Below are 26448 nucleotides of genomic sequence, written 5' to 3'. Positions count from 1 at the left end.
ATACAACATATGGCTGTCTCGGGTTTACCAACCAGAAAAATTTTGGGGACAACTGGGGACAAGTAAGGAAAGACCCAATTACCAGTCAGGGTCTCCCCAAGGATACCGCTCCTGTCACCTGTGACTGGTCGGGACCTTTGGTAGAAGGACCAGTCCCAGGGGTGTGAACAGGGTTTCAGAACCGGGAAGGAAGCCATCTCTGCTCCTGGGGCCAGTGGGGCCAGAGCCCCAGAGGCTGCTGCCCTGACAGGACACAGCCCAGCAGGAGGGACCCTGCAGAGGAGGGCGCTGCACCCCCTTCTGCCCAGCACACCTGCCGCCTGGCTTCCTCTGGCCACACTCACCAGGAGCCCGCAGTCCACGCGGTCCTCGAGTCCTGGACAGAGGGGAACAAGGGTGCCTGTGTGGGCGAATGGAGACCAACGCACACAGTGGAGAAGGAACGGAGGTGTGGAGGAAAAGGTGGGATGGGTCATGGTCACAGCCAAGGGGTCAACATAACGTGGTCTGCCCAACCACATGTGACCTTGGTAAGAAGGGAAGTAACGTGGAAGCAACCACTAGGAAGACATAAATGACCGTGGCCCTCCCCGCTCCGCTCTGTTCTCCTGACCCTTGCCCTGGGCGCCACCTCGCACTGCCTGTCAGGTGTGTGTGGGGAAGAGGACCGGCCTTAGACTCCCCCACCCCCTCCGCAGCCCAACCCAGGGCTCCCTCCCAGCCTGCCCGAGCCCGGATGACCGGGACAGAGAGGCATGTTTCAGACACGCACACTGGCCCCGACAAGGACCACCATGAAGGTTTGGTGAGAGACATCAATGTGAACACAGGATAGTAGAGTTGGTTTTCAAATAAACGGACCAGTTCATTTTAAAGGACTTCACAAACAGGGGTCAATACACTTTTCTATAAAAAGCTAGACCAGCAGCCCCCAACCTCTCAGGTACCAGGGACGGGCTTTGTGGAAGACAATTTTCCCACAGACTGGAGTGTGGGGGGGGCGGGGGAGGACGACAATCCAAGTGCATCCCATTCAAGCTCACCTCCCGCCTTGCATTCGGCTGCTGACAGGCCCGGCCCGGGGCTCGCCCACTGCCTGGAGGCTGGGGGCCCTGGGCCAGACAATACACAACGTGGCCTCTGCAGACCACAGGGCCCTCCCCCGGGACCCCACTCTGCTGTGGGGGCACAGAGCCCATGCAGACCTGTGCCTGAGAGGATGGGAGTGGCTGCACCCCGTAAAATTCTACTTATGAACACAGTGATTTGAATGGCATATGACTTTCAAGTACTATCATTTTTTTAACTGTTTTACATCCATTTAAAACCGTGGAAACCATTTTTAACCCACAGGCCATACAAAACCAGGCAGTGGACAGGATTTGGTCTGCAGGCCAGTTTGTTGACTGGCCTTAAAATATAACACCGACAAGACCAAACCCGAATTTCTCTAACACCAAGCATTTTGAGGCGAACGCTCCCTGTCCCCAACACAGAGCGGAGTCAGGCCCCTCCGGCAGAAGGGCCACGGCCCAGGCAACCCCTGCCGCCCCAGGGACCCCCACTCCACCCGGCTCCCCTCTGCTGAGTACATCACAAACCGGTTTTCAGATGGATGCGCCCAGACATGCAAGGCACGTGAGGACACAGGCGGCGTTCCCGCCCTTGCGCCACGGAACAACTTGTCCCCGGCACCCGGGGACCCCACGCCACTTTTCCTCAAATCAAAGTGAACTGTTCGGTCACAAACAGCACACTCATCAAAACTGGTTTTGCTCAATATTATTTTGAAATCAGTTCCACACGTCGCGACTAAACATTTCCAGAAGCTGCGAGAAGCTCTCATCTTTGCTGACGTGATAGGATCCAGCTGACACCCCCTTCTTCGTGACGTGTGTACAAGGCTCAAATCAAAACAATACACACACGTCAGCAGCCACCTCCCTGTGGACCAAGCCTCCGGTCCAGCTCCCGTGCCCTCACGTCCTGAGACAAGTCCACTTCGCTGCCAGCACGGCCACCAAGTTCTCATGCCTGTAGCCGAGCGGGAGCCCCTCGCCGCGTGGGGATGGAGCACGCGACCGGGGCCAAGCCCTTCATTCTACTTGGGTTGCGGTGGCCCCCTACGGTGAGTGGTCGCCGGGGTGGACGGTGCAGTACACCGCCTGGAAGGACCCGCCGACAGGAACACAAGGAAAACACCCATCATGCCGCGTAAAAACGTTTGCTTGTGCAGTGCCCTGGGGGAAGGTGTGCCAGGCATGGGCGGCAATAGCAGAACCAACAGGCGCTGTGGACACAGGCTCACGTCCCCACAATGTGAAGGGGAAGGGCTTCGGGGCTCCCGCTGCCCGCCGGTGGTGGGTCCAGCTGAGCGAACACACTGTTCGGCCTCCCAGTGGCAGCAGGAGGTGCAGGGCGCCTTCGGCGGAGCGTCTGCTCAGCAACAGGACGTTCTGGAGCCCGGGATACCACCTGTTACTGGGACAGCCCCGGTGTCTGCGAAGCTGTGTGGCCCTCACTGCCACCAAGAGCAAGTGGGCAGTGTTGTCCCTGTTTTCCTTCCCAGGCGCTGCCAGCAAGGAGGGGAGAGAGAGTCTGTCTTCCGAGGCTGGGCGAGCCGCGCCAGGGCTAGGATGGGCCGCTCCAGGGCACCTCCCCGGACTTCACCTTCTTGGTCTGCCCGTTGGGCCCGGGGGGTGGGTTCTTATGTCGCTTCTTCCGCAGCTGCTGCTGCAGCCTCTCCTCCTTCTTCTTCAGGTAAGTGGCCATGTTGTCACAGGTGGCCTTGTACAGACTGCTGAAGCCATCGTTCACGCCGGCAGAGCCTGTGTGGGAGGAACAGGATTGACAGTGACTCAGGACGCCCGCCACCTCTAGCGGCAGGACCCAGCGGGCCGGCGAGGCCCTCCTGCAGCAAGCAGGGAATGAACCCGGCGACCACCCAGAGTTCTCTGTGGACTTCTGGCCCTTCTCCAGGTTGGCCTCCAGAGGGACCCACTGCTGGTTGCCACGTCACCTGGACCCCAGACTCGCTTCTAACAGAACGTGAAAGCTGGCTCTTCCAGAGACCACCTCACCTGGTGAGAAACTCCACGGGGCCCATCAGTGATGCACAGGCCTGTGCCCTACACACGTGACCTCCATCTGCCCTGCACAAGTGACTTCCCAGTCCCGCAGGCTCTCTCACCCTTTCAGAATTTTCAAGGTCAACTTGCCTTCCCTGTACTCTCTTCCCCAAGCCTCCCCCCAAACTGCACTGGAAATGGGGTCTTATCACAGAACCTCTTAGAAAAACGGCTCTGTCCGTGGCCATGGCGCCCTCACCTTCCAGCATGGCCCAGTTCCTGTGAAGATGAGCGCTGACTTTCTGTACCGCAGTGGTCTCAGGAACTATCTGGGAGGCAAAGAGGGGAACCTGTGTCAGCAGGCGCTGCTGGCGCAGTAACAGGCAGAGCTGCGGGCTCCCCACTGCGGGCCCCAGAAGAGGCACGTGACCACTCCGCAATGACCGGATGCAGCTGGCTCACCAAGCCCAGCAGCTGCCGCCTCTCATCAGGATGAAGACCCACGACATGAGGGCTGCTGGCATTTCACATGCTGGCTTGTCACGTGTGACTTTATCTACGAAGCCTGGCAGGCCTGACAGGTGCCAGCTGGTGGCATTCTGTTCACAGCCACTTGTCAGGTAAAACCACCTCAACAGCTCAGGGCTCTCTCCAGAGCACCCAGCCCAGTGCACAACTGCAAAGAACTCGAAGGTCCACAAAGACCTGCGGTCCACAGCAGTCCTGCAAGACACGGGACAGGGCCACACCCGGGGACTCCCCTAACCAGTGGGACCAGTGCCCCAGGCCAAGGCCATGCTACTCGGCAAACATCAAGGACACCAAGTATGAACCTCTCTGCTAAAAAAACCAGTGTGACCAGGGCAGGCACAGAGAAAGCATGCCAGATGGGGGTCCCCAAAAAGCCCTCTGCAGTCTCCATGACCCTGGACAGGCTAGCTGGTATCCCAGCTCCCTGGCCCCACGACCTCCACAACCCAGGACACACCCTCTGGCAGCAAGGTGTGATCAAGTGCAGAAGCATGACAGCTGTGGCCCACCCCCACCCCAGGCTCAGGGGACAGCAGGGACCCAGCACGACCCACCTGCCACCGGCCGTCCACAGGCCTGCAGAGCACGAGTGGGGCTTCCCGGCAGTCCTGCAGCACCCACAGCCCCTGGCTCTCCTGGAAAGCCACGTCCCACACTCGGTGCTGGAAAGACAGCTGCTGTCTGCAGACCAGCTGCCGTCCGGGGGCATCCAGCCGGAAGATGCAGACCACGGGGATGCTTCCCATGAGAAAGGGGGAGAGCGTCACAACTCCTGCAGCCCAACCCCACGGCTCGCAGCCCAGGCCTGCCCGTGCCGGGAACCTGGCCCCAGTCAACGTCTCAGCTGAGTTTATTATTTTAAACCTGAGCTAGAAGCGCTCACTGAGCGCTCCCCGAACCCTGGGCCACAGGCGGAGATGTAAGGAACGCCCACATCAGCAAGTCCCGGAGCAACGTGTGCGGCAGCGAGGGCAAGCGGGACAGGCCAAATAGACGGCGTGGGGAAGACAGCCCTCCCACCTGCGGGAGGCGGACAGCACACCGCCAGGCCAGCACTCTTACCCTCTCTAAGCCTGCGCCCTGATTTCTAAGACAAGCTGAGTGAGACACCCTCCCAGGACCTGTTACGGGACCAGCGAGGAGAGAACACGGAGAAGATGCTCAGGAGGAAGCAGCTGAGTGGCATGTGCTGCCCGAATCCGTCTCGTCAACCACTGGCCCTCGGGCAGGACTGAACGAGGCCGATTCCACCACCACCACTGACCCCCAGGTGGGATTGGATCACACAGGAAAGACCAGGCAGAGGCCTTGCTTCCGTTAAACCAGTGGATGTAAGGAGCATGTCAAGAACGCCAGCACAAAGGGGCCACAGCCCTCGGGAAGGGAGACCCCTGCAGGGAGCTGTGGTACCAACACACTGTGCAGACCTGAGCTGGGAAGATGATCTGTGTCATCCCCTCTTGCCAGCTGGAGGGGGCTGGGAACAGTGAGCTTACCAGTCACACAGCAGTGCCACCCAGCTGTCCTGGCTCCAGTAAGTGATCCTGGATGCAGCAAACCTCTGAAAGGGAAGTGGCGGCTCAACTGTGTGTTGGGGACCCACCGCCAACCATTCAGTGCCCACAGGAAGCGCACGCTGCTGCCAGACTGGCAGCGCCCACACATGGACCAGGAAGGAGAAAGACGATGCTAGGCCTCTCTGCAAACCGCTGCCCACCCGCTTCACAGTCCCTCCAGCATGCTGTAGCACACGGCAGAGGCCCCCCGTGGCCCTGGCCCTCTCTGGACTGTGGAATGTCTCTGAAGCCAGCCAGCAGAGTCAGTCAAAAAGCAAGGACAGGAGGGCACAGAGAACATGAGGGGGAAAGAGGAGGCTGTTCAGTTCAGACACAGCAGGGGTGAAACGCTGGATGCCAGACGACAAAAGCGGACAAGGAAGGGCCTGGCCCTCACCCGGCCCGAGCAGGGCTGCCCCCCGCTCCTGCAGGCTGGACACACTGAATGGGTCAGAAGCCTGCTCGTCCTCAGCCCGCTCCACCACCTGCTCTTCCCATTCTTAGACCTCGCTGCCGGGGCGCCAGGTTAAGTGAGGGCACAAAGATGACAGGTTGCCAGAACAAACCAGGCCTCTGTTTGCTACAACTTCCATGGCTGCAGAAGCCCAGGCAGGAGGCACCCATGGGGCAACCAGAGCAGCTGACCCAGCATCCCCTGCAGGCGCTTGGCTGGGGGTCCCAGGGGCCCTGGCCAGAGCCAGGCCCGCAGCCTGCCAGCTTTGAAGCCCAGTGAGAACGGATACCAGAGACTGGTCTCAGAGTGGACAGCGGAAACGAGAAGCCAAGCCAGGGAGCAGACAGACAAGCCCTTCACTTCACACCCAGGCCTTGTCACGCACAAGGGAGAGCTAAGCTCCCAAGGGCTGGCAGGGTGCCATGGGGGGACTGCAGGGGACTGTGCACACACAACATCCCTGGGGACAGGCAGAGGACACCCAGCTCTGAAGGCCTAAAGAGACATGATTGGGGACCCCTCGTTCCGCCCCACGAGGCCGCGGGGGGCCGTCCACGTGTGACCAACCGGGACCCAGGCTGCACAGAACTAGCTCAGGAGCATCAGAGCTGGGTATGCATGGGCATAGAATCCTGGGGACCCCTAAAGGCAGCCCATGCCTTCCCCCCAGAAAATCTCCTTGGCAACCGAAGACCCAGGTGACCTGACCAGAGGGGATCCTGAGATTAATCCGTGACAGACGACAGAGAATGCTGAGTGGGCACTCAGCCTGCTGCCCGGCTGATAAACGCACAGCCGGGCTCTCTGCTCCACTATTTTTCCCCTTTCCAAGGGGATTAGAGGCCTTTCTACAAATTAACTGTTCAATGCCAAGTGTGGTAAGATATAAATTATTTCCCACTTATTGACTAGCTGCCTTCAGAATTTGAAATACATGGTTTCTTCTAAGCTAGAAGAATTGCAGCTGCACTAACAGCAAAGAAATGTTTCCAATGTAAGACATTCTTTTCACAAGACCTGAGTGACCGGCGAGAGGCCCTCCCAGCCCCCACAACAAGAGACAAACAAGGTTACCTTGTCGCTCCAGGGGCCTGCTGGCTCCTGCAGGCTGGCCAGGTGACAGCAGTGCAGCTCACGCCCGTGTGTGTACTCCCAGAGCCTCAGGGTGCGGTCCTGCACACAGGGAGGGATCAGCGCCCCTCAGGGGCGGGCATCCCCACAGGCCCACGGGCTTCTACCAGGTCACATGGACGGTAACTCTGAGACAGCCAGGGCACCCTTCTCACCCGGCAGCTCTCTACTCTAAAAAGCTCATGCAAGGCATTACGAAAAACAGGTGGCCCCACACGACAAAATGGGCAAAGGACACACAACCACCTGATGTCACATGCCAGGCTCTACTCAGGGCAGGTATGCACACATACACAGGCACATCAATGAATACCAGGTGTTCGCACAGGAGACACACGTAGGGCTACTGAGCGTGCGTCAGCAGCAGTAGGGACGGAAGCCAGGTCCCTATGCGGCTCAGAAAAAGGTTCCTTGTACCAACTGTTTGAACTGGGTCCCGATGTGATCACAGAGGCAACAACAGCCCTCAGAACGGACTCTCCTTGCACACCCACCCTAGCTCTGCACACACACGGACATGCACCTACACACACACAGACCCGAGCATGCAGTCACAGGCCAGGAGCAAGGCCTAGCCGGCTCTGAAATGCAGAAAACAAGCACCACCTAGTGGGCAGCCACCAGTGAGGAGCATGCTGGCTTCCGAGCCACAGCCAGGAACAAAAGACAAGCCCCAGCTGGGTCCCAGAGAGGACCTGGAGGGGCGCGAGGTGGGGCAGCACACTTACCCCGGACGAGGACAGCAGCAGGTCGGGGTGGTCGGGCACCACAAAGATGCGGCTCACAAACCTGTGGCACAAGGAGAAGCAGGGTGACCTGGGGTTCCAGTGCTGCTGTGACACCGAGCTGCTGTGATACCGCATGCCCTGTCACCTTGCTGAAGAGCTTCCACCCCCGCCCCCCCTGACACCAACTGCGGCTGACACAGAAACAGGGGCAGCCATGTGAAGGGTGATGAAGGAGCTCGGGGGGAGCAACACCACGGCCCCCACAGAGGACGGCCCGCAGGCCCGGCGAGGCCCCCAGCCACGCCTGCCTGGGGGACCCATGCTGTGTGCTCACTGCTCCCAGCTGCCCTGTGTGGGGACAGTGGGGACAGAGGAGCAGCCACACTGCCCAGGGGCCAGAATCAGACCAGCTGTCCCTCGGCCCAAGGAACTGCCTCCCCAGACACCAGCTCAGGTCGGGCAGTCGGAAACTGTGAGGGGATGCAATCAGATCCCTAACGCACAAGCCCCAGGACCCCTGGGGATGAGCACCCTCCCTGGCCCAGGCCTAGGCCTGGCCGCGGCCCCCACCAGGCTGCCTTCTGGAAGGTTCTCATCTCTCAGGAGCTCAACTGCAGAAGGGACAGCGCAGTCATGGGATCGCTTCAGCCTGTATCCACCTTGATGCCTCAGGACGGGAGTCACCTCAGACACACCAGGAAAGAAGCGGCAGCCAGTTTACGCAGCTTTTAAAGGAGATTCTTAATATTCACTGATGACCCGTGACTTACTCACAGAAGCACCTGCTGAGCACCTGCTGCTTGCCAGATGCTGTGCCCGGGACCAGAGACGGTGACAGACAAGAGCAACAGAGGCCCCGCCCGGGGAGGGGGCCCGAGAGACAGGTGGGACACAGGAGTGTCGGCAGAGGGCTCTGCATGGCACTGGCCAGCAGAAACACAGCACTGGGGTCATCTTCAAGTAGCTACTAGTGACCATGCCACCCAACAAAACAAACACAGGTGGCATGAACCACCGGGCTGTGCTCTCACTTCACTCCACATGTCCAAAGCACTATCATTTCAATCTGCAATCGGTGTACCTCGTTAATAACGGGCCATTTCTGCATCCCTTTTCACACTAAGTCTCTGAAATCGGTGTTCTGCACGATGGGCATGTCTCACTGCCGACTGGCCCGCTGTGACTCCAGAACTGGATGGCACAGGCTAAGAAGCACAGTGGAGGGGGGTGGGGGTGCGGGGTGGCCTTCCTGGGACGGCGGGTGGCGGGCAGTGGAGGGAGGAAGGGGAGCACAGGGGCAGGCACTGTGAGGAAGACTGTGCCCATCGGGGGAAGCCGCACGTGCAAAGACACCGAGATGGAGGGGTCCAGAGGCCCCAGCAACGCACAGCAACAGGCAAGGGCTGGAGGACTGGCAGACCGTGAGAACTGCAAGTGCCGACTAGGGACAGAATAAAAGCCAAAGTAAGCTGTCTCGATGTACAAACGCAGTGCTGTCAACCTTTCTAAAGGTCATGTGTACAATCCATTCAAAATCAAGGAGGCAGGAGCAACCTCGGAATTGAACAGCATCCCCCCAATGTCTCCCGCTGCCTCAAATAATGTTTTAATTATCTCGGCCAATCAAACTGGTTTTCCTCTGTGTACGTTACTCTTAGCCTTCTGCCTGAGAAGAGAGCGTCACTCAGAAACACCTCCCTTCCAGAACACCAAAATTCACCTGCAGAGAGAGCGCCCTCACAGAAGTCAGAGACCACGACGAGATTCTTTAATTCATGGACAGGTAAAACTGCTCGAGTGTGCTCCTTGTCCCCACCTTGTGACTGCTCACCACTGCTGATGTCTACACTGAGAAAGTGGGGTGTTCTAGAACAAGCCACCGGCCACCGCAGGTGGTGGGTAACAGACAAGGAGCAACTGCTCCATGCAGGGGCTTTCAGCTGATGCACGTGGGCCCTGCCAGCAGACGGCCAGCGCCATCCAGGGTGATGGGACACTGGGGTCTAAGGCTTCAGTGCCAATAAGAAAACTTCCCCTGGCAGGAGAACCTGAAGGTCACGCTGCCACAGGGCCTGGCCCAGAAGCCGCACACGGGATGGTTTCCTCCTCCCTCAAGGCTCACAGGCTCAGCCGGTGTCTCCACCTGACCACCAGCTCCTCAGACGAAGGGCCCGCTCCAGGCTTAAACCCAAGCTCCATCCCCAAACCCGAGCTCCGTCCCCGGAAGGCCGAGGGAAGGGAGGGAGACTCACTCAGTGTGCCCCAGGCAGAAGGCTTCGATGTTGTGCGGAGCCAAGGCCCAGCTCACCCGGATCTTCTCGTCCCGGTCAGCAGTGAGGACGTAGCGGTCATCAGGGCTCACGGCCTACGTACAAAGGTGAGGAAGGGCAGGTCTGCTCATGGGACAGCCAGTGCCACTCCACTCCTGCTACCCCTCAGTCCCCCTTGTCTCCAGCCCCTTCACTCCTCATCCCCACAGACACCCTCTCAACACAATTCATTATCACTGCCTCCACCTTCCGGTCTCCAGCACCAAGACACCTCCCTCTCCTTCCTATTTCACATGTCCCCCTGTCCAGCCAGGCACCAGGTCCTGGCTCCCCCTTGTCACATCTGTGTGTCCCTGTGGGGCCTTACCCCAGCTCCACCACCCGTGGCTGGCCCTCACTTGGCCTCTTGGTGCCTGCAGTGGGCCAGCTCCCGGACACCGAGGTGATGCCCATGAAGCGCCAAGAGCAAACCCTGACCTCCTGGCTGTGCGTGTTCTTCTCATACCCCCCATCCCCTCCACCCCATCACCCCAATCCGGGCCTACCCTCCCACCCAGAACCAGCGCCCCTCCTCATTCGCCCCCCCCCTTCCTGGGATCCACTCCTCCTGCTCCCAAACCTGCAGAAGCCCGCAGAGGGCTGCCCTCTATAGGAGAGCCCACTCCCACCTGGACACTCAGGGCGGCCCTCCCGCCTGCACCCCACCTGAGTGTGACCAGAGCCGAGTTAAGACGCTCTTTGCCCACATACCACATCCAGTAGCATGGACAGGTGCCCAAGTTCAAGTCTGCCACACTGGTGTGGCTCCAGCACTGAAAAGGAGTAAACGTCCCCAGACTTGTCTGCCACCAGAACCTTCTCCTCAGAAGCTGTGAACGTCAGGGCCGTGCACCTCCTCACCACAGTCCTGGGGGGCCACAGAGACGCCCAAGGTTGGGTGACACAGGCTGACACAGGCCGGGGCAAGATCCTGCAACGGACCTGTCAGCCATGCATCTGGTGGCAGCACCAGCTGGCCGGCACGCACTGCTCCAGATGTTAGCTTGGAATGGCCACTGAAGCCTAAAAAAGCACAATTCCCCAACTCGCATCCAGAGAGAACCCTGTACTACTCAGGGGCAGAGGGACAAATGGACAGAAAAGGCCAGAGGATTGCAGGAGGAGACACTATTCGTAAACATGGTGAAAAAATTAACAAAAGAGAAACAATCGGTCAGGTCTGGGGCAAGATCCATCAAACTTCTCCCAGTTCTGTGGTTTCGATGGTGGCCTGTGCTCGCTCTAATGGGCTAATTCAGTGGCTGTGATGGCCCAGCCACAGCTTTCCAGAGCAGCAGCTGGGACAGTCCTCCCAGAGTGCTGGGCCTGGCTTCCAAGGAGCTTGCCCAGCGCAGGGGGAATCCAATTCCCCCTTTCCTGCACCCCCCACAGCACCCAGCTTCCGCTCAGCTCCACGCCGTGTCCCTCTGTCTTGTGCCAGATGGGGGCTCTCGGCTGCTCGGGCTCCAATCAGCCCAGCAATGGTTCTGGCACACAGCCCACTCTACAGAGTGGGCTCGGGGGTTGGGTCTGGGGAGTCGAGTAGCAGCGGGGGAGGAGAAGGGCAGGTCACAGGATAGGACAGGCCAGCTGGTTGCCCCAAGGGAAGGCAGGGGCCACAGCAATCTTCAGCCTGAGCAGGGTCTCAGCACTTTCCCCTCCCTTCATGGGGTGACTGGGTTTATAGTCCGCTCCCACCCTGGAGCCAAAGTGACCCAGTTCAGGACCTGGCTCTGCCCTTCCAGTCTGAGTGGGGTCACCTTCCAGACTGCCTGCCAGCAGATGGGGAGGAGAACAGCGCCCCCACCCCGTCACAGACCCTGAGGGAGCGACTGCTGCTGTGTGTTAGTTGCATATTGTAACTGTTAATGTCACTACTGCTACTGGCATGCAAGTGTAAGCTGTGCGTTCCACATTGTAATTATTCAACATTAGTATTTCATACCTGACACTCAGACATTGCCATGGTTTTGTACGGAAAAGAATCAGACGCTTACTGTCATCCGTTAAAGCAAAATAGCGTCCAGACTTGGAGAAGGTGGACGCCAGGATCGTGTCACTCCCCTTCTCCACAGGCTGCCCGTCCTCCCTGAGAAGGAGACAAGGAGAATGGTGAGGCCCTGCCCGAGTCACCATGGCTGCGTTCCTCCAGGCCAGCTCGTTCACTTGTAATGTGAGCAAACACAGGAAATGCCACGAGGTTCATGTAGCCAAAATATCGGACCCATTCAGGGGACATTAGGAGAGTCGCACAGTTCTCATGTTTAAAGAGTAAAACCTAAAGAGAAAAATCTCTCAGTGAACACATCAACATCCGGAGACCTGAGCTGGAAGGACCTTCCGTGACCACGTCGCGGCTGTGAACTCCGTCGCAGCTGTGAACTAACTCAAGACTAGAGGCAGGGCCCTGGCTGGTGAGGCTCAATGGGATGCACGTCGTCCCACAAACCGAAGGGCCTCCAGTCCAATTCCCAACTGCAGCACACGCCCTGGGGTGTGGGCCAGGCCCATGGCTGGGGGTGCGCAGGAGGCTGCTGATCCATGTTTCTCTCCCCCTCTTTCTCCCTCCCTTCCCCTCTCTAAAAATAAATAAAGTATCAGAAAAACAAAAAAGACTAGAGGCAAAAATTAAAACAATTTTTAAAAAAATAAATGAGCCACAAGACCAATTCTACTAAAGAAAGTCACCATATAAAATCATGACACTCCGCTTTTCTTACTTTTCAATTAGCTAAAGTTAATTTCAGACAACTGCCTCCAATGCACTTGAGACTGAATGCATTATTTCAAGATGCCAGCAAAATCATTACTGACAGAAATAAATTATTTTTGAAAAGTCCTAATATGTTTAATGCGTATTTTGAAAATTAGCCCCCCAGTTCTTTCCTGGGGTGGTTTACCCACACGGCAAGGTGAAGAGAAATGCAGACAATGACTCCTTCTTAGGCTCTCAGGTCCCATCAGTCAAACCACGACTCAAGCCCTGAAGAGACTTCCCCATCATCTCACCCTTTATTCTCCTGTGGCTTCTTTTCCGCGGTACTGCAATCATACATGAAGAGGCTGTCATCGTCACTGAAGGAAATCATAGAAAGACTTTACAAGGAGCACTTTGTTCATGAAAACGCTCATTTCTTTTAGATCCCTGGAACGGAAAAGTATTCTAAAGGTCTTAGCCACAAGAGGAAACCGTCCAGTCTAGGTACACTACTTCGGAGAACAGTCACAGAGCTCTTTATTTTGCCTTATCTGTTCAGATTTGCCATATACAACAGGCACAGCTCCGTACACAAATCAGTTTAGTAGAACAAGCAAGAACAAAAACTCAACAAGAAGTAATACACAATTCTTTCAGGCACTAGGGCAAAATGGTTATGTTAGATGAAACTGTGTTGATACTATTTTCAGTGGGGTTTTTTTGTACCCAAATTTAAAACTACCATTTCCTGTTTGGGAAGAATGTCTCACCTACCCAAAAAAGCTCGCGTGACTGCCAAGCACAGACCAATGCAGGCGCCAACCATCTCTCCCATCAGACCTAAAGTTCTCTACCACTTACCCCACCCCCACCTCCAGTGCCTGGAACAGGGGAGGCATTTTGTACAAATTCATAGCCTAAAAGGACTGTACTTTAAACTCTTTTTTGCATGGAACACTGAAGCACAAAAAAGAGAAACAGCCCTCCAAGTCAGAAACTGTGCCGGCCACTAGTGAAGCAAGCAGATGGGTTGTGATACTTCTGTGTCACGTGTGAGCTACTGGGAATCTCTTCAAGGATGTCCAACCCACAGCCCGGAGGAGGCCCAAAATGGCTAAGAATGCGGCCCAACACAAAATCATAAATTTACTTAAAACATTACAAGTTTCTGTGTGTGTGTGTATGTGTGTGATTATGTGTTGCAGTGTATTTAATGTATGACCCAGGGCTGCCAAAAGGTTGGACCTGCAAAGGAACCTGGGATACATGCCAGGTTTGCGAGTAGATTTTGTGCAAAACCTTAATTTAACATCAAGGTGGATTTCTGAAGCCAACCACTGAACACTGACGCTGCCGGTGCACCTGCTCGACACGTCATCCGTTTCACTTATGAGAATCGAATCCTCAGGAGAAGAAACAAGGGGCAGGCACTGGCCAAGGCTAATACCCATGAGGCTCCTGAATCAAGCCTACTAGAACAACAACAAACACTTCCTAATTAAAAAATCCCGGGCATAGTGTACACACTGGGGAATGATAAGGAAGGAGGGTTAAATTGGGGGAAGCAAAAGCAGAAACGTGTGACGGGCCATCAGGGAGTTGAGCCCTGCGGCTTCTGCACCACTGAGGAAGGAGTTGTAACATTAAAGACCTTCGACTGCTGAAGAATAAGTACGGCAAGGAATCGACGGATGCTGAAGGGTATGAGGCAGCAGGTCCCACCGCGATGAGAGAGTGCACCCAGAGATCAGTAAGCCCCAGTGTGTTCCCAAACAGCAAATCCCTGCAACCAGGCAGGCCAGGGGCCGCCTTCCTCCCAACGTTCGCGCCTGGAGGGCGTGCCCACGACGCCACGTAGGCCCCAACCTGGCCCTACACGCCCCGTGTACCCGGGTCCCGCCCAAACTCCGCAGATCTCTGCAAAAAGCGCCGCAGACAGACACCGAGGGGGCGGGGCCCTAGGCCGGGGGCGATCGGTGCGCCGGGAGCGGTTCTTGGCAGAAGGGCTAAAAGGACTGGCACTCCAGGGCAGCGCAGGCACACGGCCGGACCGAGGCGGCAGCGAAGGCCGTGGCGGGACTCCCGCGGGGCACCTCCGGGAAACTGGGATCTCCAGGCCCGGTCGCACGCCCGCAGCATCGGTTCCCTGCTGCAAGCCTAGACCCCTCACCTGCTTGCAGTGGTAGTGGCCAGGAACCGGCTGCCTCCCCGCACCACCAGCGCTTGCCCGCACAGCGCCAACCCAGCGGAACTAGCCATCAGCCGGGTCCTGAGGCCTCTACCCACGTGCGCAGCCCCGAGCTTCTTCCGGATGGCGCCGGAAAATGACGTTCGCGCAGACGCCTCAAGGTGACGTAATCCCGGTCCGTCGGCGCGGAAGCTGCAGCCCAGGGCGTGCGTAGGAAGTTTTCCGCGCGCTCTCTCGGTCCAGTAACCCTGCTTTCGTGTCTCTGCGGTCCGGGTTTGTTGCTGACCAAGTTTGTTGGGGTGAAATTTACACTCCACACGTGGTAACGCTGCTTAATGTGCGGCTTTTCTCCAAAATGAGTAAGGACGTTTCGGGATCTTTCTCGTGCTGTATCTGGACCTGCTAGGTTCTCAGTAAGTAGTTCTTCAAGAAATGTAAAAGTTGGAGCTCAGATCCAGGTCCAGGACGTGGTGTCTGCGTGCGCGTGTGAGGTGGGCCCAGAGCTAAGGTTGAGGAAAGTGAGCCCTTGTAACCTGCGCACTGAGACAAGTCATAGGCGCCCCAAGTGCTATCTTGGGTTGAAAACCCAAGATACGGTTCCACCAGTATTTGCTAATAATGCGACAACTAATTGACCGTTGCTTATAGAGTGGCATCGCTAGTCACCAGTTGAACAGATTTCTCGGGACACGTGGTCCCCATATCACACCCTCTTCATCTACTCAGATTTCTCTCCTGGACGCCCCTTCTCTCCATCTCCATGGCTTTTGCCATCACCTAAACCACAACAGTCCTGCTGCTGATCTCCACATCTTTTTTACCCAGAGATCCACTTCTCACACTACAGCCAGAGAGATATTTTTGCAACATAAATCTGAGTGTTTTACCCCCCTGCTTAACCCAAACAGTGGTTTCTCATTGCTCTCAAGATAAAGACCAAAGCCTAATCGTGCACTGTGAAACTACATGCGCTCTACCTCTGACCTGCCGCAGCCTCCTTCCCTCCTCGTGCTCAGACCAAAACTGCCCCTCCAGTTCGTTGGCCCAATGCCTTACTAGCCACAGGCCCTTAGCACATGCTCTTCTGCCTGCCTGCCTGCCTGCCTGCCTTGAAACGATCTCCCCACCATCCCATCTTTTCACCTTCCCTAATTAATTCCAGTCACTCAGTTTCACACCAGTGGAACCCTCACTTAATGAGGGAAGGCTTCCCTGATCTTCCATTGTTTGCATTCACTGCACCATGATTACTTGTTTTATGTCTGTCACCAGGCTACAAACCCCATGAGGACAGGGACTGATACCTAGTTTTGTAGGTCACTGTTGTCACAACTTGCAGCACAATACCTGGCGTGAAGTCAGTGCTCAGTCAATATTTGTAAATAAATGGAACAACTAAATGACTGTCTTAAAGAGCAGCTCTTTTTTTTACCTATGAGCAAGGAATAATGATGAGCAGGAGGCTTAGGAAACCAGGAGAATGCTGACCCCAACCCCACTTCTGTTCAAACCAAGGATGAACGTACACCCAAAGTTGAAGGTAGCTGCTGCTGGCAAAGCAGAATGCTTGGGGGAAAGCTGGGCTCCCTTAAAGTCAATGAGGTAAATGGGAATTTTATGGAGACAGAATGGAAGACAGCTTGTGTATCGTGGGATGAAGGACAGAGGGTAAGGGGAGTGGTGGGGGAAAAGGGGCAGCCAAGTGAAAGACTGACGCATTGCAAGGGCGAGATCACCAGGGGAGGGGTTGACACTGGGCAGTAACCACAGGGGAAAAGGAAACATCAGTGTTTCTGGAAGTGAATCTGCTACGAACATCACTGCTATTCAGCTAACCTGACTGGCACTGTGAAAGTCCATATGCATGGTCTGGGACATTTTTCAGGCATACAGGGGAATTCACACAGTTTCTGTTCTGGATGGGATGACAACTCCAAGACCACAGAGGTTCTAGAGGGACCCATCATCACCAGGCTCGTGAGCAGATGAAACTTCCTTTATGTCGTGGTTTAGATCTCACAAAATGTCCCACAACACACATCATAGCATATGCAGTGAACTATGGTTGCGTATTTAAATTGACCTTAAAGCTTTGCTACCTTCATGCTGTAGGTTGCAGCCTTGAGAAATAAGTACGATTAAAAAAAAAACTGCTTGGAGACTGAATAGTGAAGACTGAAGAGGAATCACACATTTTATTATGAGACACAGAGCATACGTACATGAAAACACAGAGAACTGTGCTTGGCCATCAGATGTAAGCACCATTTAATCACACTATCAGAGTTTTTTTTAGTAAGTCACTTGCCTCGGACCTTGAATTCTTATAGTACTTGTGCCAAGATTTATTTACCTCAAGATCTTTTTCTCCTCAAATTCTTTGGTAACCCATACCGTTTTAATTTTAAAAAGTCTGAATCGAAATGTTTTTAAGCTTATGCTTTTCACACCCATCCCTTTTGTGTCTTCCCAATGCTACTTATTTTATTTTGGTGTGAGCTACCAGATAATAATGTATGTCTACAAAAGTATTGTTTAAGTGGGTTTTATCATCCTTACAATTACATATAAGTAAACTATAAAGCTCATCATTACTATGATACCCTGATATTTTACTGTCCGATTATTTTAGCATATTACCCAAAACTCACATTTCAGTTCTGTATAATTTGTCTGTTTTTTTAAAGATTTTATGTATTTATTTTTAGAGTGAGCAGAAGGAAGGGAGAGGAAGAGAAAAATCAATCAGTTGCCTCTTACACGCCCCCAGTGGAGACTGGCCCACAACCCACACCTGTGCCCTGACTGGGCACCACACCAGCGACCCTTTGGTTTGCAGGCCGGCACTCAACCCACTGGGCCACACCAGCCAGGGCAATTTGTCTGTTTTTTAAAAAAAAATTCTTCATGTGCCTAGTTAAGTTATTGCCAAGTTTTCACTTCCATGAAATTTTAAAAACAATGAAAGCACCTGACTGGTGTAGCTCAGTGGATTGAGCACGGGTCTGCAAAGCACACGATCGAGGTTCGATTCCCAGTCAGGGCACGTGCCTTGGTTGCAGGCCAGTTCCCAGCAGGGGACACAGGAGAGGCAACCATACATTGATATTTCTCTCCCTCTCTCCTTCCCTTCCCCTCTAAAAATAAAATGAATAAAATCATTTTAAAAAAATGAAAGCATATTAATCATTTATAGCTTGGATAAAAATGGAAAGCTATTTGGTTTTGTACCATCTCTCGGTACTTTTCTCAAAGAAGTTAGCTGTGTTGTTGGTAACTACTGCTACCCACTGCCATAAAAATGCATAACAAGCATGAAATTTTTTGGCCTAACACAGCTTTTACTTAGCCCATGAGTCTGTAGCCCGGCCATCCGGGCAGCACTTAGCTGCCTGGTTCTTCTGGTGCCGGATGACCTCTGCTCTGTGTCTCTGGCCAGCCCCTCGGTTGGACGAGAACTCGCCGGTCCGAGCGGCCTAGAATGCCTGGTCTCTACTCCACCCAGCCTCTCCACCAGAAGGGCAAGGGGCGTGGTCCGCATGACGAGCACCACCAAGGAAAAGGCCACAAACCTCGTGAAATGGGGCACTGTTCTGTGTGTACTTTTGACACATGCTGTTTGCCATAAAAAAGTCACAAGGAGCCCTGGCTGGTGTAGCTCAGTGGATTGAGCACGGACTGAGAACCAAAGGGTCACAGTTTGATTCCCAGTCAGGGCACATGCCTAGGTTTGTGGGGGCCATGTGAGAGGCAACCACACATGGATGTTTCTCTCCCTCTCTTTCTCCTTCCCTTCCCCTGTCTAAAAATAAAAAAAAAGAAAATATTTCTTAAAAACTCACAAGGACAATAAGAGCCAAGGGGTAGGGAAATAAATTGCCCCTTCTGACGAGAGGCACAGCAAGTCACATACAAAGGGTCTGGACAAAGGGACCCATGGAGAACTGAGGCCATTTTTACAGTCACATCTACCACAGTCTGTCCTCAGGCCCCAGTGATTCAGGTCTGTTCACCTGAAAAGCACTCACCTCCTCCCAAGATCCCGAGGGGCTCGTCCACCCCCAGCCTCAGGCTCAAAGGCCAGGGTCTCGGGGTCTGCACGAGGTTGGATGCCGCTCCTCAGGTGCAGCTCCTCTGATCCGGGGAACTACAAACTGACGTGCGGAGTGGCCTCCCCTCCTGCCAGCCTACGCTGGTGGACTGGAGAAGGGTAACCACAGAGAACGCTTCCACTGGGAAGGGGACGCACGGGACACAGAGCAACCAGTCTGCGGCAGTTCTGAACCCCACAGGGAGGTGTCTGCGGGGCACCCAGGGGTGGCTCCTTGATGAGGTGCGTTGGCTCCTGGGAGTGTTCCCCCAGGCGACATCCCAACCTGGCTCTTGCCTCTGCCCTCTGGAATACCCCTCCTTTTCCAGCACCTTCTTGGTCACTTTGAAATATATGCCCTTTGAGCAACTCTCCTAAACCTCTTCCTGCCCTTAGCAAGCTGGGGACCCAGAGGCCATTTTTCACTTTAAACTGCCCAGGCCCCTTGAGCCAGCAGGTGGTTCTTTGTTCAATACAGCTCCCCAAGAGACTGCAGGATGTCGGCATCGAGGCTGAATAAGACACACCCTTTGTCAGGTCCCCCACTCAGCAACAGTGGAGCATCCATCCACAAGCAAACGTGCCTTTGGGGGAGCTGGGGGTCCAGCATCACATGCCAAGGAACCAGGGCATCACCCCCTGTGCATCAGATGACAGGCATACAGACCTTGGCCCCAGCTGTGGAGGCGGCAGTGGTCCACAGACTGCCTCCAGCCCCTCTTGGCCAGTCTGGGAGCCCCTGGGAAACACCATCTTGGACAGTCACCCACAAAGAGAGCCTTTGCAAGAGTCCAGCTTTCCGGTGGACAAGTTCCAGCACATTGTTCCAGCATGTACGTATATGAGCTTGGTGCATTGGAGAGGGTAAGAGAACAGTGTGACTTTACCGGCACCACTGCTCCCCTGAGGCAGCCCAGCTTCGGGTCAAGAGAGACCTTCTCACCCATGCCTTCTCCCACAGGAGAAGGTGAGAGCGCTGAGTGAGCACCCAGCTTCCCCAGCTGTGCCAGATGCTGCCAAGGAGGTTTTTTTCTCTCCTGCCCTGACCAGAGTACCAAAGAGCGAGGCTGGGAGAGCAGGAGATAAAATTAAAGGGATACCAACATTGCTAAATGCATCATAGACTCTATCAAGCAGCCTGCCCATGAGCCCCTAGAGTCACCTGCAGACCCCTCAGCTGGCCCACAGGCACCCCAGCACCCACCCGACACACCTCATCCACACACAGTGCCACCCTGCTCGTTCCCAGTGGAGGTAAGAGCAAGTCCAGGCAAAGGAACTGTGTGCACAGACAGAGCAGGGGCCCACATTGGTGGGTGGAGGAGAGATAACAAGGTGGAGCTGTAGCACCACCCCCAGAAGATAAAAGCACCCACCTTTCGCATTACAGGGTCCACAGAAAGACAGCCAAGCTTAGGAATTCCACCACAAGAGGGAGCAAGAGACGTGGAGCAGAGGAGCAGAGGTGTCCACACAGGGTCCGAAAGAAGGTGTTTCTCCCTGAAGGCAGTCAGTGCAGACATGGAGGTGAGTGCTCCTTCAAAGGTGAAGACAGCGACACAGACTTCAAAGAACCTGACAAATTCAGGAAACATGACATCACCAAAGGATCACAATAATCTTTCAGTAACTTATCTCAAAGATGTGGTGATCTGCAATTTTCTCAAGAAATAATTCAAAATAGCTGTTTTAAGGAAACTCAGTAAGATACCAGAAAACAAACAAGACAGCTCAATGAAATCAGTAAAACAGCACATTAAAAAATGAAAGTTTAACAAAGACAAAAATAATTTAAAAAAAAAAAAGGAACCAAAGAAAAATTCTGGAGCTGAAGAACACGAATGAAATGAAAAAAAAAAGAAAGAAAGAAAGAAAAGAAAAGGTAATAGAGAGCAGTAACAACAGAATCCAGCAGAAGAAAGAATCTGGTGCGGCTCAATGGATTGAGCACCAGTCTGCAAACCAACAGGTCACTGGTTTGCTTCCCGGTCAGGGCACAGGCCTGGGTTGTGGGCCAGGTTCCCAGTTGGCAGGCAAGAGGCAACCAATTGATATTTCTCTTGCACAGTTATGTTTATCTCCCTCCCCCTCTCTCTAAAAAGTAAAGTAAATTAAATAAGAATCTGTGAGTCAGAAAACAGGAACTTTGAAATTCCAGTTGGAAGAGAACAAAGGCAAAAGAAATTCTGCGTGATCTACGGAGTGCTGACAGAAGGAACGATTTGCAAATCATTGGAGGTCCAGAAGCAGACGAGAGGGAGAACAGGACAGAAAGCTTATTTAAATAAATACTGACTGAGAACTTCCCAAATCAGCAGAGAGATTTGGACATTCAAGTTCATGGGGCTCCTAAGTCAAACATGAGTTAAAGAAATCTCAAAGAAGCATAATAAAACTCTCAGGCATCAAAGACAGAGAAAATCTCAGAAGCAGCAAGAGAGGAGGATCTTGTAATTTACAAGCTATCCCCATAAAGCCTTCCGCAGATGTCTCAGCCGAAACCTCCCAGGCCAGGAGGGAGTGGGATGAGATACTCAATGTGCTGGAAGAAAACAGTGCCAAGCAAGAGTTTCCTCCCAACAAAGTCGCACTTCAGAAACAAAGGAGCAATCGACTTTCCCAAACAAGCAAAAACGGAGGGAACATGTCTCACGTGCCCTGTAAGAAGTACTAACAGGACTTCTTCAAGGGGAAATGAAAGGATACTAACTAGCAACATGAAAACACAATTAATATACAATACCAGGGTTAAGGTAAGTTTATACAGTCAGATTCAGAACACTCTAATACTGCCATTAAGGGGTGCGTTAGCCACTTAACTCTAGTTTAAAGGTTGGAGGACAAGTGTATTGAAAATAACTATGGCCACTATAATTTGTTCATGAAGGCGGATGCAAGTTCTATCTCACCATCAGTGGTCCTTCCAGAATGACTCAGAGTTGGGTCATTTATGCAAGATTCTCATAGACCGGATCTTGCTGGACAAACCTATTCATTGTTCAGTGTTCAAGAAGATAGATATTGGAACCTACTTTTTTTTCCATTAAAAAGTGAGCATCTAAAACTATAATAGAACGTTGGAGTACCAAATGAAACAAAGTATTTGTAGGGCTTTTTCCCATGAAAGTGCATTATGAAATAATTTTATACATATCAAAAATATACAAGTAAAATAGCAAACACTCGTGTACCTACAACACACCCGAAGAAATGTTACCAATGGAACTGAAGCTGTAAGGCTCCCTTCCACGTGGACCTCACCCCAGTTCCCCCCACCGCCTCCAGAGGGAGCCATTATCCTCTTCCTCAGTAGGAAACTGTCTTCTGGACACTACTTCTTTACGAATTAAAGGACTTCCTAGTTTGTGGTTTGTCTTTAATTTTTATAGTGCCTTTTGCCAAACATAAATTTTAATTTTTTGAAATTTTATTTACTGATTTGAGAGAGAGGCAGAGAGACATTGATCTGTTGTTCCACTCATTTATGCATTCATTGGTTGCCTCCTGTATGTGCTCTGACCTGGGATCAAACCCACAACCTTGGTGTGTTGGGACGATGCTCTAACCAACTGAGCTACCCCAGCAGGGCCAGAAATTTTCATCTTAATGTAGTTAAATAACTTGGAATGTCCTGGACCACAGAAAGTGTGTGTGTGTGTGTGTGTGTGTGTGTGTGCACTTAGCCCCAAACTCAAGAAAGAGTAAGGGTGGAGGAGGGCAAAGGAGGAAAAATTGGGACAACTGTAATAGCATAATCAATAAAATATAATTTTTAAAAAAGAGAAAGAGTAGCCCTGGAGACATTTTCTTCCCTGCCCAGCACAGTGCCCAGACCAAGACAGACACATTTCCCGTGGCCTTTTTTTGTGAGCAGGTGGCTTTGCCCAGGTTCCCCTTGTCAGCGAGGGGCGGCTCTGCAAGGGCCCCCTCCACTTTCCAGCCCGATCCCAGGCCTTCACAGACCAAAGCCTTGTCTCCCCTCCTGGTATCGGTTAAACCAAGGCTCTGGCTCACTGAAATCAGCAAATGATCCCTGGGCAGCAGGCATCTCCTGGCCTCTGGGTTCTATTTTTTGGTCCTTGGTCCTTGGGGACACACTCTTCCTATGAAAACGTGATCACACTAGACCAAGATGGGGTACACGCAGAAGACCCTGGTGGACACAAAAAGCAAGTCCACTCAGGAGGTGCGCATGCTCAACCCAGGCTTGGGAACTCCCCCAGGAGCCCAGAAAGACGTGAGCTTCAAGTGTCTTACTGCCCAGCGATCATGGACAAGAGACAGCAGGCAACGGGGAACGGAACTGGACATTTGATCAGAACTGGTGATTTAAATTATGCTTGTAACATTTTTCCCAGAATTGCTAAATGTTCTGTAGCCCAAGGGTTTTTCCACAGTATCTAGTGGCCAAATACTGCCAGAAAAAGAAGTCATTACATGTTTTAAAAGTCTTAAGCACCCCCAGTTTCACTTAAATTTTCCTTATTTTTTTCTTAACAAGGCTTTAAAATGTACTTTTCCTGTATGCTGAGCTACCTGTTTTTATTCTTTTTTTAAGGTGGATTTTATTCTCATTCAAGAGAGAAGGGAAGGGAAAGAAATGCCAGAGCGAGAAACACTGATCGGATGCTTCCTGCACACCCCCAACTGGGGATTGGGCCCGCAACCTGGGCATGTGCCCTGAGTGTGAATCGAACCCGTGACCTTTCAATTGTGGGCCTACACTCTAATTAACTGAGCCAAGCCAGCCAGGGCTTTACTCTTTTATTAAAAAGAAAATTTATTAGCTTAGCAAAGCATACTATATAGGGTCATCCTAAGTGATATTTTTAAACCAGTTATTGAAAGTGGTTTATAAAAAATTTAAAACATATAAGTGTATTAATTTACATAGGATAGTGGCATAATACATTTCCTTTGGGGCTTAAAAGAATATACATATCAGACAAAGATGCAGAGCTTGGGTATGAGTGCAGATGGTGTGATATCGAAGTGTTTTTATTTTCTTCTTGGACCCAAACACCTTTGAGTTCACAGCTTGGGTCCCAGTGATGCTCCAGTTATCTAGTTATGTTTTTAAAAGTTTAATTCACCCTTAGGATACATATGGGAGAATTTCTAGTTTATATAAAACTTTGGGTGGTTAATAAAAGAATACAGACAAATACAAGTTTTGGAGGTTATTCACCGCAAAATAAAAGGCCACAATGAAAAGCAACAACCCTTTATTTAGGATCAAGGGTAGCTATTGCAAAGGCACTGACTCAGGTAGAAAACTAGTGTTCCAATAATGAGACTGAGGCAAGGGAGGGGTTTGAAAAAAGACAGGGAAATAATTGCATGAACAGAAAGAAGGAATTTGTATTGGTGCTAATAAGCTAAATTATTAGCTACATATAGCTGTTTACTAATTCTAAAGAATGTCTTTAGTTTACAGTCCTAGAGTCAGGAGGCATCCTTTCTTGTTAACTTCACAAATTGTTTGGAAGACAGTGCTGTTCCAGCCCAATCCAAATGTTATTTTGCCCAGTTCAAACATTCCAAAGGCTCAAGCAGTAAGACGTGCAGGCTGGACCTCTGGAATGGCCATTTTAAAATGGTTCCACTTATGCCAACTTTCACAAGGTTTTGTCTGAAAATGCTGGTTTGAAACTTGGTAGAGCTCCAGGCAGAGGTGACAGGTCCCTGTGGAAAGACTTTGGACAGAGAATTAACAATTGGAGGACGAACCCCTGCTGCCAGCAAAATCTAGGCTAGTTTTTCAGCAGACTGGAAAATACGATGTAATCCCCTCTCCACAAAGATTCATGAAATCACCCGGCCCTTTCTCTGGCCTCTGCATCTTTGATTTTTTTTCTGTAGCATCTTGTATTTGCTTCTTGCATTTGGCCCTGTGGTTTCTATTCCCTTTGGCCAAATGCAGGGCAGACTGTGCCCTCCAGGCATAGGCATTGGGTTTACAGGTTGCCATAGTTACCTTCACCCTCATAATCATGTTGCTTCCTTAAAAACCTTTAAGACATCCCCCTACTCACTGGGTCTCTTCCTTCCCAGGGATCCCCTCCACCTTTTCTGCCCCCCTCCTCAGACCACCCTGGCTGACGACCACACCCCATTTCACCGGGAAAGGTTTTTTCTTTTTGTTCTTCAGTCTTAAGACACCAGTCAGGGGTCTGCCTTTAGCTGGCTGTGCCCTGCTGTTTGTGGAAGGGATCTGGGGACTCTGAAGCAGGGTGATGTGGACCACCCAGTTCCAGATTAGGTTCCCCAAGTGGCAACTGTGGCTTACCTTCAATTTTCTTAATCACCAGTGAAACAAGCACACTTCACAAAGACAAGTACGAACTTTTCTCTAGGACAACAAAGTTAATTTGGTTTGAGCAAATGGCAATTCTGTTAGCATGTTTGTTTTTCTTTCCTTCTCCCTGTAGTGAGGGATGTTTTTAGGACAAGAGTCTCAACATCCAGGCAGGTCTAAATCTTATTACTAAATGTTATTCTTGCTAAATGTTAAAATATAGCACAGTATTTTGCAGACCAGCTGTACCCAGAATGAGCTTGCCAGGAATGCAACCAGATAAAGGTAGTCAACTGCAAAAAAGAAATCATCGTGTAATTAACCAAATACTGTATACAAGCTATGGCTAAGCCTCCCTTCTAGGAGACAGAGCTTTGCACCTGAGTCCCCTTGTCTTTTTTACTTTCTGCAAGTAAATAAAACTACATTGGGAAAAACAGGTCTGGATTCTTGAGTAGAGAGCCCTGCACCAAACACCAAATACAGAGACAAAAGACTCCTTTCTCGTTGTTACACACTAGGATCTAAGGTTGTTGCCTTGGCTCTCAGGGTGGATGGTGGCAGGTCCTACTGCATTCGCTTGATCTTCTCTGATAAGAGCCTGGGGGACCAGTTTCCGCCTGTTTATCTTGCCACCTGAATGAATCTCTAGCCTAGCCCACTGAAGTTAGAACTGCGGGTACGCTCAACTAGGATGTGATACTTAAGGGCACTGGGCATGGCAGGGCTGGGGGCGGGGAGACATGATGAATAAGGGAGAAGGAAGCCGATTACTAACTACATCTACTCCACGATTTTGCCAAATTTGGGGGGAAAATCTGCACCCATAGCTATAAACATTCAGATAAAATAAACTTGGATTTCTGATCTTCCTGGACTAGTGTTTTGGCCTGGACTACGGGCCAAAAGCGCATCCACGATCCCGTTTGAGGTCACCCTGTACAAGGGGCAGTGCACAGGGGTGGCTACAGACTACACCAATGAAAGGATGGGGGTCTGACCTGACACCGCAGAGTGGGCACGGGGGGAGGAGGGGGAGGCTGGGAACGGGGTGCGGGCCGGACAGAACGTGCAGAGGTGCTTCAAGCCCACCAAACATTAGAGGACTGTTAACCAGGGCTGAAAAGCTCCAGACACCGCCAGAAGTCTGTGCACCTCTAGGAGAGGACACCGGAAGACCTCGGGTCGGCTCTCCGCACACTGACAGAAGGCGTCCTGCCGTGCCTCCCGGGGCCCCAAGAAACACCAACCTAAGATTACTAACTCCACCGCAGCACTGCCTCGGGGGTAAGGCAAAGAGCCAAGGGTGGCTGGGGTGCTTGCGCAGAACCACGCCCCCGCTTCCCTTTCGCTTCTTATCCCTCTTATGATTGGTGCCCTCCGGCCAGCGGGCGGGC

At 52.6% G+C, this 26448-nt stretch overlaps 1 protein-coding gene and 2 long non-coding RNA genes across 5 annotated transcripts; 1 reads left to right on the top strand and 2 right to left on the bottom strand.

The window, feature by feature from the left end:
• Nucleotides 1-1767: 1767 nt before the first annotated feature.
• WDR4 (WD repeat domain 4) lies at nt 1768-14785 on the bottom strand. 3 transcript variants are annotated; one of them, XM_037144579.2, is made up of 11 exons: nt 14646-14785; nt 12787-12852; nt 11723-11866; nt 10489-10645; nt 9721-9833; nt 7469-7529; nt 6684-6782; nt 5096-5160; nt 4154-4337; nt 3328-3397; nt 1768-2828 (listed from the first exon to the last, which is right to left on the bottom strand). In XM_037144579.2, the coding sequence occupies exons 1-11, from the start codon at nt 14732-14734 to the stop codon at nt 2632-2634; spliced, it is 1245 nt and encodes a 414-aa protein (XP_037000474.2). In that variant the 5' UTR covers nt 14735-14785; the 3' UTR covers nt 1768-2631. The 3 variants fall into 3 exon arrangements, with proteins under 3 accessions (XP_037000474.2, XP_037000475.2, XP_037000476.2); XM_037144580.2 differs by having other exon boundaries at nt 12787-12819; XM_037144581.2 differs by lacking the exons at nt 12787-12852; nt 14646-14785 and adding an exon at nt 12682-12780 and having other exon boundaries at nt 11775-11866.
• Nucleotides 14740-23992, top strand: LOC128626245 (uncharacterized). Its single transcript, XR_008390167.1, has 3 exons — nt 14740-14824; nt 20144-20280; nt 23312-23992. It is a non-coding gene; the product is annotated as an uncharacterized LOC128626245 (long non-coding RNA).
• On the bottom strand, nt 23962-26434 carry LOC119048803 (uncharacterized). Its single transcript, XR_005082398.2, has 2 exons — nt 25043-26434; nt 23962-24449 (listed from the first exon to the last, which is right to left on the bottom strand). It is a non-coding gene; the product is annotated as an uncharacterized LOC119048803 (long non-coding RNA).
• Between the last annotated feature and the right edge of the window lie 14 nt (nt 26435-26448).

This window comes from Artibeus jamaicensis, unplaced genomic scaffold, assembly GCF_021234435.1.
Source record: "Artibeus jamaicensis isolate MK-2021 breed Jamaican fruit bat unplaced genomic scaffold, CSHL_Jam_final scaffold_474, whole genome shotgun sequence".
Classification (NCBI taxonomy): domain Eukaryota; kingdom Metazoa; phylum Chordata; class Mammalia; order Chiroptera; family Phyllostomidae; genus Artibeus; species Artibeus jamaicensis.
This window is presented reverse-complemented; position numbering and strand designations above follow the sequence as displayed.